The sequence below is a fragment of the Hypomesus nipponensis genome, chromosome 1, assembly GCF_054491055.1.
Source record: "Hypomesus nipponensis isolate SF chromosome 1, ASM5449105v1, whole genome shotgun sequence".
Lineage (NCBI taxonomy): Eukaryota > Metazoa > Chordata > Actinopteri > Osmeriformes > Osmeridae > Hypomesus > Hypomesus nipponensis.
The window spans coordinates 7,861,134-7,872,735 of NC_140361.1; the positions used below are offsets into that span (position 1 = coordinate 7,861,134).

General features: G+C 46.2%; 1 protein-coding gene across 1 annotated transcript; it reads left to right on the top strand.

The window, feature by feature from the left end:
• The first annotated feature begins 790 nt into the window (after window positions 1-790).
• On the top strand, window positions 791-10,955 carry bicc2 (bicaudal C homolog 2). The gene is made up of 19 exons (XM_084699033.1): window positions 791-1,537; window positions 2,933-2,979; window positions 3,419-3,488; window positions 3,728-3,807; window positions 4,071-4,232; window positions 4,474-4,527; window positions 4,650-4,844; window positions 5,115-5,381; window positions 5,582-5,713; window positions 5,912-6,101; window positions 6,219-6,358; window positions 6,444-6,625; window positions 6,963-7,110; window positions 7,595-7,634; window positions 8,877-9,037; window positions 9,772-9,985; window positions 10,108-10,271; window positions 10,354-10,453; window positions 10,618-10,955. The coding sequence occupies exons 1-19, from the start codon at window positions 1,246-1,248 to the stop codon at window positions 10,740-10,742; spliced, it is 2,763 nt and encodes a 920-aa protein (XP_084555159.1). The 5' UTR covers window positions 791-1,245; the 3' UTR covers window positions 10,743-10,955.
• Window positions 10,956-11,602: the final 647 nt, after the last annotated feature.

An 11,602-nucleotide genomic window follows, 5' to 3' on the forward strand; every position in this document is an offset into this window, starting at 1 on the left:
CTCATCTCACACGCTGCATATTTAGCTTGAGGCAAATAATCCTAGTTTGAAGCAGACCAGAATATTTATGTTCCGTTAATTTGTTGATTCGCTTGAGGTACTATCAGCCACAGGGATATGGAAATGTGCCTGCAGAATCTGATTAAATTTGAGTAGTTTTCAATTATAGATTGTGTCTCCAGGATCTCTGTTAGCTAAGTCTTTTGAATAGTGGGGTGGATACTCTCACTTTCTCTTATTTCCTTCCCTACTTTCCCTGTCCTAGCTCTACTGAGGAAGTTTATGACTTTCTCACCGCCCGCTTGTTCGTAAACAATCGCGTTGCCCAGCAACAGTGGCAAACACAGCTCTGGGACTGGTAGTTAGCGAAGTGGCTCCTTTATCCATGGCATTGTTCCCCCAAACACCCCCACCCCAACAACCCCTGCTCACACATCCAGACCCTCTAAAGCCTCCCTCCCTCCCTCCCTCCCTCCCTCCCTCCCTCCCTCCCTCCCTCCCTCCCTCCCTCCCTCCCTCCCTCCCTCCCTCCCTCCCTCCCTCCCTCCCTCCCTCCCTCCCTCCCTCCCTCCCTCCCTCCCTCCCTCCCTCCCTCCCTCCCTCCCTCCCTCCCTCCCTCCCTCCTTTCCCTTGTTTCTGGAATCTCAAGCCCCTTTACCTCCTTATTCCGGAGTTGCTCTCTCTGGACCTCACCTAAATCCTTCACAAAAATGTTGCTCAGATGGAATGTGTGTGTGTGTGCTTCTACAGTATTGGCCTTTGTATTGTTGTGGTGCGCAGAACTATTTGGAGAGCGTCTGTTGAGACAGAGAATGCATTGAGTTAAGATGCCCCAGAAAGACATGCTTTAATATGCCTTTACCCAAGTTAAGTAAGTATACAGCATCACATAATCTAGAGTTTTATATGTATTATAAAGCTGTTTTATTTGTATATGCTTGTCCATCTGTCTCACTTCACAAAGCTTCTCCAAAGCAGTGTGGCCCAATGAGTGGCCCATGTCTGTGCGCATCAATATGTTTTTGTGGGTTACTGTATGTGTGTGTGTGTGTGTGTGTGCATGCGTGTGTGTGTGTGAGTGTGTGTGTACTGGCAAGTATGCATTTCTCTGTATGCATCTGAGGAGGCAGGGGATGAAAGGGGGGGGGGGGCTTTTTATTCTTGCCCTTCTCCCCCCTGTTTTTCTGTCCTTCTCTCCCTCTCTCTCTTTCTCCTGGGACACTCAGACGGAGGCTCAGTCGTGCTATGGCCACCACTACAGAGGAAAGCTCTCCTGTCCTGGCCCAGGCAGACACACAGAAGCCTGACCTAGAACCTAGTCCAGAACCCAGCTCAGGACCCATCCCCGAGCAGAATTACAACCAGACCCAGATGCCCTTCCTGCGCCGTGGCGACAGAGAGGAAGAAGAGGATGACGAGGACGATGGGGGGCAGTCTACCCCCGGACCTGAGGCTGTCGGTCGGGATGTTTTGGACCCGGACTGGGTCGAGGAGCGGTTCAGGATCGACAGGAAGAAGCTAGAGAACATGCTGTATGGTGAGTAATCTGGGACCTCTATAGGGCCTCACCATGTCCTGTACAGAACTAACTCAATAGTTTCTTCTGCTGTCAGAGTCAACTCAGCTATGCACTAGAGCCAGCACATAGATCCAAAACTCATTCATTAGCTTGCTGTAACACACACACACACACACACTAAATAATGTCTCATAGGGTTAAAGAGAGTACCAACTGCTTCTGATTCCGTTTGCATCTCTCTTAAAAAACCCAGGGAAACTTCTGCTATTGCCATCAGTCAGACTTTTCTTCACACTCAAGGAGTCTGCGTTCCTGTCACTCCCAATAACCACAACAGTGAAGCATCAGTCTGGGTGGCCATTATTTATGATCCATGGTCCTGTGCTATTCAGAGCTGTGGAGCTCAGAGACAAAACAGCTGCCTTTGTGTTATCATTTCTGACAGTGAAGCAGTAGTGTGTGTGCTTTTTGTATGCATGTCAGGAAGTCATGTCTGAGTGGCAGGTTTGTGATGAACACCTCAGTAGGGTATCAAAGCACAGCGCCCTGACAGGAGTGAGCGAGTGGGTGTTCTTCTGCAGCCTACAACCTTGATGCAACAGCCTTAAAAAAAAGCGTTCTCCATGTTAACAATACATGTAGTTTCTCTGTGAGTATGTTCGAAAGAAAGAGAGAGAGGTAGTGCTGTGAGGGAGTTAAATAGCTCAAAAAGGAACCAGAGAGATTTGACAAACAAATGGAACACCTCCTCTCTAGGGAGGTACTTAGTGTCACAGCATGTCACTAAGTGAGGCAAAAAGTCTGAAGAAAACAGTGTGTCTGAATACAGTATAGCTGAATGGGTGTGCAGTTACAAGTCCCTTTATCTGTCAAAGTCTGCTGGCTACGTTTTCTAGTTTGTGCGGATGGTTATAGGGAGTCTTTGCGTCAGGGAAATACCTTTGACGCAATAAGCTGTTTTTTGGGTTGGATTTTGGGTGCTTCCCATACCCCCCCCCCCCCTCCACCACCACTGTTTTTCATCTCATTCTTTGGCCTTGGACAGAGTAACCCATGGTGATGATGGGAAGGGCGGGAGGCGTTTCGGGGGCTACCACCTCCCTCCCCCTTCCAGCTAGTAAAAGTAGTTTGGCATATTTACATTCCACTCTCTGAATGTTTACCTATCATGCCTCTCACTTAACTTTCAATTTATTACATTAAATGAATATAGTACAATATATGTATGTAGTATACATCACAAATAAGTTTGTTCTTTGTGGACATTTATTTGTGTGTATCTTTTGATTGTATTGATACTTACGTAAATATATATATATATATATATATATATTTACGTAAGTATCAATACAAATGTATATATATATGTATGTTGTGCAAGAAGTTTTAACTTTTCTTCTTTCTATGTTTCAGCCCCCAAGCATGTAGACGGCATGTCAGGTGAAGCATTTTTTGAAAAGGTATACTCTCAACACCTTTAAGGGGAAAAAAGAGATAAGGAATACAATTTGAAAAACGGATCTTTATCTGAACCCTCTGCAATTGCCTCCGCGATTGCCACAGGATGACCGTTACGATTCTGTGTTTTATGATACCAGCAAATCTTCTTACTCTACTACACACACACACACACATCGTAAGTCAGCAATTTGCCGTTGTTATGGAGGTGGTGATTTCCTTCTTTGGTATGCAAATAATCCATTGTATTCGTGTGTGTACGTGTGTGGGTTGGGGTATTGTGTGTGTGTGTGTGTGGGCTGGGGTATTGTGTGTGTGTGTGTGTTCCGGGATGTATCGGTTGGTGTTGCTCTCGCAGTAGATGTCTTGGTACCTTTTCCTTCATCCTCCTTTCACACTCATGTGCTTCTTTCCTTTTTCTCTCTCCTCCCTTCCTCTTAGGTAATGACAGAAACCGACACCCAGGTGAAGTGGCCGTCCAAACTCAAGATGGGTGCCAAGTCAAAGAAAGGTGATAAGAACTCATGAGAATTCTCTGGTTTTGGAGAATCTGGGTCTGGCTTTATCATAATAACCTACAATAATAACCTGCCTACGCCTGTTGGACTTCATTAAGATGATTAAGTGTCCTATATATTTTCGACATCTGGGGTATTGCAGACAGTCGGGTAACCAGTGCTTTTGCCACTGCCTAGAATTATACATGATTGTGATATTCCTCTCATTTCTTGTCTTGTGGATGGGCTTTAGATCCACACGTGAAAGTGGAAGGGAAAAGAACTAATGTCCTGGAGGCCAAGAAGAGGATTCTAGAACTTCTGGAGACCAAGGTGAACTGGGCCGTTTAGACCCAATTCTTTTTTTCTGTGCTTGTTAAAGTCCAGACCAAACATTTTCTCCTTCAAAAAGATTGAACTCACACATCCTGCTGTTTGAAACTCCCACCTGACCACCCCTTGAATTATAAAACTGCTGAATTGATACTTATTCTTAACTGCCTCAAGGGAAAGGAGATTACAGTTCCTGAACAGGCCGTATATCTGTAATAAGGTTAGAGGAATTGGTGCTGAAATGTTGCTTTCGTCTGCTTAAGGTTAACAAAGTGACTTTGAAGATGGATGTTGCTCACACAGAGCATTCTCATGTGATTGGGAAAGGGGGCGGGAACATCAAGAAGGTGATGGAGGTAACCTTGTGCCACATACACTTTCCAGACTCCAACCGCCACAATATCACCGGCGAGAAGAGCAACCAGGTACGTGTCACCTAGCAACTGCTCATGGTTACTTAGCGACCAGGTACAGTTGCTGTACTGGTTACTGTTTAGAATATAATTGTGATTCTTTAGGGATAGTCTCATGGCCTCCAGGCAGTGTCGCTATATGGCTGCTACTATGAGCTTCTCCCCTAGTAACTGGACTAATTTCCTTTGCAAGTGCTTCATATTTCATAGCACCCAGGTATGGTAATGCTCCTTCTGTCCAATCACGTCCCAGGTGTCCATTGCTGGGCCAGTCCAAGGGGTGGAGTCAGCCAGGAGAAGAATACGAGTGAGTCATCTTCTCTTTGTTGTTTCTATAGAGTGTTCATGTGCCTGTATGTTTACTGTTGCATAAAATTTGGTGCCTTTCTCTGTTAATGTTTGTGCTCTGCCCCCCTCCTTACCTCCCAGGACCTCCAGCCCTTTGTTCTGACCTTTGACCTGCCGGTGAGCCAAGTTCCCCCGGCGCTGCCTGATGCAACATCTCCAGTGATCCAGCAGGTGGCGCAGGCGCTAGGGGTGAGCGTCAGTTTTCGGGCCCAGCCCCCTCTCTACAGCAGCTGCTGCGTGGTCCGTGGCCTGCTGGGGAATGCCGGCGCAGTTAAGGTTTGTGGGAGGCACACACAGCTGTAGATACGCATGCATGTGCCTGCACATACAATCATACTTGGATACATGTTTACATACGCAATGTATTTACCAGATACAAACACTCAAAGACAAAAAGATCATGGAAACAGGATCATGGGAAATCCCACAGACTGATCCCATTTCTTCTTTTCATCAATCTTTTTTAGTCTCATTCGCACAACGTGCTTCCTCTACCTTCTGCTCTTTCTCCCTCTCTCCTTCTTTTCCTCCGCCCGCCCATTCCAGAAGGCAGTGTTTGTGCTGATGGAGCTGCTTCTGGGGTCAGAAGTCAGGGGTCAAGCCGGGGTAACAGGTGTGGTGACCTCCCAGCTGGACATGACCTCCCAGCAGCACCTGTTCTTGCTGGGCCAGAACGGGGTCCACTTCCTGGCCGTGATGCACCAGACTCAGACCCAGATTGTTCTACCCGACCTCAGTGCCCCTCAGAGCACCCCCTCCCTGCTCATCCAGGGTAGCCCAGAGGGAGTGTGTCAGGCCAGGCAGCAGCTTATGGTGAGGGGCGCAATGGTGGGGGTAGAAGTTGGTGACGGTCTATTTCATCCTTAAGAATGACATATTAACACACATGATAGTTTCATTCTGATCGTCAATGTGAGGGGGGAGTGCATTCCAGAGTCTGGGTGCAGATTGAGATATTATATCCAATCAGTCCCTTAGTTGTGTGTGTGTGTTCTCTTCCTGTTGTCTTGCAGGACTGTCTGCCAGTGTGTCTGATGTTCGATATGCGGGAGGAGGGTGAGGCTGACGCCCGTAAACTGGCTCAGATGATGCAAAACCTGGGCGTCTTCATCAGCATCAAGCCCAAGATCAAACAGACAGCCAAGGTGTGACATTACCCATGTTACAGTTCTCCCTACATGCTCAGTTTTGTCTTCAAGCAGTTTATAAGTAATTTCAGCTGTTGCAAAGTTTGTGCCTTCATATGTTTTTTAAAACGTTTCCTGGGATCCTATTTTCTGGAAATTGTTGTTTTTGATAACATATGGGTAATGACATGGTCCCCTGTCTGGGACATTTCTCAGTCTGTTGTAGTGAAGGGCCTGGAGAGGAACATCTCTAGTGTGTACGAGGCCAGACACCTGCTGCTGGGACTGGACTCTGCAGAGGTTGGCATGACAACTAAACTAACCCCTGACCCCATGTTGCCTGGAAACGGGTTGACCAACTATTGGCTTAGCATGCTGCTGCAACAACTCCGCCTGTCTGATCAAAGTAAGTGACTAAGTGATTGTGTGTGTGTGTGTACTGTATAGAGTTATTTTCTCACTGAGAGATGGTTAAGTCTAAAACAGTTTCTATCTACATAAGCCATCTCTCTGGTCCCTACAGGCTCTATGCCCTCCGCAGAGACAGGGATTAGGCCTCACCTGCAGACAAAACATCGTCCCTTGCCCCCACCAGGCTTAGCTCCTCCCTGTGACGAGGTTAGGATGGGATTGAAAGGAACTGATTGTCGCCACCTCGAGAAGGTCTGAGGAATATACAGAACCATTGAAATAAGACCAAACCGATGTTGTGAAAGTCAAGCCAACCAATGGAACTATCTGTATTCAGATCCTGGAGAACGAGGACCAGTCTGACCAATCAGAGAACGAGAGCCCAGGGCCGATGGCCTCGGAGCTGAGTGAGGTTGTGAGCAGGATGGGGAGTCGCAGAGGGAGTCTCCAGGGTCCTGAGCTCCACCGGGTTCTCAGCCTAGTGAGACGTCACTCCACGGGGCAGGCCGTGACCCTTAGGTACCTTTTAGAAGAAACACACATAAGCTCATATGCATTAACAAAATAAATGTGAAATGTATGAAGGCAAATCTTTCATTAATCCACATTTAGCCTTCTGGTCGGTCCTTCAGTATTCCAGGAAATTCAAACTGCAAATGTAGTGATTTTACAATCAGTTCTTATACCTACACTGTCATACTTTCTAATATAGACTGTCATGAACTATTGCTAAAGAGAGAGAGAGTCTCATCATTCGTTTCTTTTTGGGAGGGCTCTGGAGGGGTAACTAGGTTTGATAAAATTCACCTTCCACTGTGGATGGGACCTGACCTTGTCTCTCCGTCCTCTCTTTCAGACTAATGAATGGAGATACGGAAGGAGGGAGGAGGGAGAAGGAGGGAGGGAGGAGGGAGAAGGAGGGAGGGAGGAGGGAGAGACGCCACAGCTTGAGGAGAGATGTGACTCACATTCAGGATGTTTTTGAGGACACATCTAAGGCTGAGGTGAGGACTGACCCAAGTTTTAGAATTTCATCAAGTCTAACTGGATCTCTCTTTTACTGCATTGTCTTACAAAATTTTATAAATCAAATGAATAAAATCATGCTGTCACAGTTACTTTGTGTTTCTAAAAATAATTTGCCATGACTTACGTCATTGCTGGTGTTATCAAGTGACTGGTTGTTTTTTGACCCCTCACAAAATGAAACCCTGAAAATTGGATTTTGGTTACATTGCTGTTGCTGTTGATGTCTTGTTTGTCTGCCCTGTCTTGCCCTACAATCAAAGGTTTCCATAGGAGATAACAAGTTTATCTCCACGGTAACAACGGGAAATGCCAGCTTTCATCAGCATCTGTTCGCTCAGCAAATCATGTTCCCTTTCCCAAAGGGGAAGAGGAAGTCAGAAGAGATATTAAATTAATTGAATTTCCATTTTTATTTACCCGCTCCATTTCCTGTTTCTTTTTCTTATTTTTTTTCTGCAGGATTACGACTATGAGAAGAAGAAGCTGCTGGCGACCCAAGGTTTTACATGTTTTATGTGTCTTTGCCTGCCTGGCACCTCTAGACATACCGACTGAGATTCTAAGACAACTGTTTCCTAATGAATGCACTGCTGTACGTTCTGGAACACACCCAAAATAATTAAACAGGTGAAACAGTTTTTGCCTGAAAATGTATCTTAGGTCCCCCCAAAAGGGAAAGCAAGTCCTGCTTTGGGGAAAGACTCATCCAGACCTACAGGCCTTGTTTGTTTTGGACCTGCAGAATAGTCCTGCCATGAGGCACCCATTTAAGTGTGGCACCGGCCCACCATGGCAAATTCAGGGGACCTATTTAGCTGCTGCACCTGGCCAAATTGGTTTTCATCGCGTATAAGTGGACAGGTCACTTCCACTGTCTGCTGCAGGGAGACAAGGCAGCTTTTGTTTATTATTCAAAGCAGTGATGGAGGGATGGAGGAAACACATTACTGGGCTAGTCAGAGCCAGAGAGTTGATAGAGGGGATCCATTTAGGTGTTTCATTCTGCCAGAGAGGTGATGAAGGGGATCCAATTACAGGGTGCCCCATGCCAGAGTTATAATAGAGGATCACTGCTACTCCCTCTGTGTACACACCATCTAGTCTAATACATGGGCTCACACTCGCGTACACACACTTGTACTTAATATTCAGAATGAGGGATATTCTGATGATTTTCAGCCAAGTGGTGCTAAATTAAGATACCCAGATGTATGTATATGAGACACACCCATTTATGACATTTACGTTGGTGTTGGTTACTCTTCAAACTTCTTTCTTTCTCATACGATGTGGTATCAAACATACACACAAACCTAACTGACCATTCAGTTTCTACCTTAGTCTCCTATCTCTGCCTCAGTCTCTGCAGCACCTCATTTAGCAGGCTACATACCAGTAAATGGAACACCACTCCACTAATCTGTTTGCATTATTCAACACCTGCAAACACAGCTCACCAATTATACCTCTGGCTGTCAAAGGAGGTGTGTGTGTGTGAGTGAGTGTTGTCTAGGCTGCAAACAAATATGTAGTCTTCATGGTGTGCGTCTGCTTCCTGGACACAAGTCATAAAAGCTAGTACAGGACCTGGTCCTAGCCCTGGGCTGAGCCATGCTAGGACAGCAGCCTGGTGCGTTTCAAGTAGGTGCGAGTCATGTGAGTGTGAGCGTTAATATGTATGACTTTCTGTTCACGGATAAATCTACAGTTCGTGTTTGTAGCATGTTTGTTTATCTCCCAGCCATGCAGAGGAAGCCTGTGGTGACGGAGGTGCGGACCCCCACTGACACGTGGAGCGGACTGGGCTTCTCCAAGTCCATGCCTGCAGAGGCGGTCAAGGAGCTCCGCAACATCAGCCGCCGCAGCTGCAAGCCCTACCTGAGCAACACCAGTCAAACACCGGTAGAGCACAAACACACACAGACGCAAGCACTCATTCAGGCAACATGACAGTGATGCACATACAGTCCGTCCAAACACAGACACACACACATCCAGGCAACAGGGCATTGAAAACACAATTACCCAGCCCCACTCCCCAACAAACACACACTCTCACAGGTATACACAAACCAGTCCTCATGTGCTCATGGGTGCCTGAAGCAGATATTTTAACTATTGCAGCCAGACAGGGTGAAACCAAGTAATTTTAATGAATCTGAGAGGGAGCGGCCTGTGCCTGGGTTTGCTGTTTCTTTTTTTACCTGTGAATTCGAAATGTGATAGTGTGTTTAGGTTGAGAGCTTGGTTATTAGTAGTTGGAGGGTGTGTGTTTACGTGTGTTTGTGTGTGTGAGTGGGGGGGGGGGGTTGACAGTGGAAGAGAAGAGAAGCTTGTTTAGAAATATGATTATTCTCATTGCTTCCAGTGCTAACAAGAGTCACAGAAGGGGGAGAAACTGTGAGCACCAATTATCCATCCTGTCTTTTTCACTCTGCCTCAGGGATGAAGGGAGGGTGAGGTTGTTATAAAAAAGAATAACCTGTGAACTAAAATAAAAAAGTGAAGAGGAACCTGTAACCAAGATGATCAGGTTTACACAGTTTCTGGTAAACCCATCCATCCTTCACTCCATCTCCTCTCAAGTCTCCCTGTTCTTTAGTTGTCGTCTTGTCTCTCTTTCGTTCTGTCTGTAGACATGGGGGGCCCTGCCTGGGAAGGAGAGAGGGTGCTTCGGAAGCAACTCGGAGAACTGGCGAGACCGAAGAGGGTCCACCTCTTCCTCCTCCTCCCCCCTCTCTCCCTCTCCTACCTCCTCCTCCTCTTCTTCCCCTTCCAACTTCTCGTCCTCCACCTCCTCCTTTCCAGCGTTTGCGTGCTTGGCTAATGGAGCCCGCATGGACAAAAGTGGTAGGTTTTTGTACTTGTCTGTCTGGGATGTACTTGTATGTGAAACATACAATTAAATGTTTACATTTTCATCTCAATGTTGTCACTGTTTCCCATTTGACCTCGTAATCCCGGATTTTCAGCCGACAGCTTTGTGAGCTGCAGTAACTACTTTGAGGGCTTGTCCTTAGTCAGGGCCCCGGGCGGGGCCTGTAGCAGCCCCTCCCCCCCGCCGACAGATGACCTTCCTGAGCTGCTGGGTCAGCTGGGCCTGGGAAAATATATAGACGTGTTCCATCAACAGGAGGTACAAACTGTGTGACACACACACATGCACACACAGAAGGATACACACATATTGAACCAGTCGTCACCCTTTGTCTCTTCAGATTGATTACCAGACTTTCCTCACTCTTTCTGATGAAGACCTGAAAGAAGTGGGCGTGTCCACGTTTGGGGCCAGAAGAAAGATGTTATTGGCTATCTCAGGTGAGTCATGTGTGACACCTCCATTGAGGGACTAAAATAACTGTATGCATGGAGCTGCTATATGTGCTCGACAGTGTGTGTGTGTGTCCTGTGATAATATCAGAAAGTAGTATCAACATTGACATCACCGTGTATTCTCATGTATTAATGTCTCTCACATCCAGACCTGATCAAAAGCAAGAGGAAGCTCTCAGAAACACCCAGGCCCGGCTTCCTGGAAGGCGGGGCTAGCGGCAGACTTCCACGAATCGTGGATGAGGAGGCGGCTGCTCAGAGCAACCGTTGGTGAGATAAGCCGCCACCAACTCTCTGCTTCCCCATCAAGACCAAACTGGAATCTTCTGAAGCCATGGTACATGCTCCTAGACATTGACCACACAGACCACACAGGTCCAGAACAAATCTACAACCAGGAGATAATACCTTCATTGCATGTAATTCAACATCTAATGGGACCTTTTTGAATATGATCGTCATCTCTGAGTAAAACATTTGAAACACCTTTCTTTTCCACCCTGTCTGGTCCTTTGGCTAATATTTGCTCCTCTGCTGTCAGTTGAGCATTGTGATTGATGCACTGTACATACAGTACTTTAGTTACACAAGGAGATAATTAGTGCTATGTTTGACAGAAAATAATATAAAAATGTTCTTTTAGCTTGATTACTGTTTTTAACAAATATGGTGAAATGTTGATGCTCAACCAAACTAATGCACAAAGGTCATGATACTGTATGATGGTACATTGCAGTATCTGTATGCCTATTTGTACACTGTTGTTTACCTCAACATTCCATCTTCATCATCGTCTGCACATCTGTCTAAAACTGCAAGGAGCTCATCCATTAAAATTAGAACACAAATTTGATTAATTCAAAATTATACACTGGAAATCATCAAATACTGTGTATGGCACTTCAAAAGTGGTGCTGGTGATGTTTCTGATTGGCTGGTAAGTGGAATTTAACTCTGTATAACTCGAGACAATTCGTCCATTAATTGTATATAGCGGGACAAGTTATCCCTTACTTCTCACAGTGAGAAACGCTTGAAATGCGTGAGTCTCACGGCGAATGCGTGAGACTTGAAAGCCCTGTTTCAGATTTTTCTCAGCAGTTGGGCAGCTTGGCTTCCAGATGAGAATAAAGG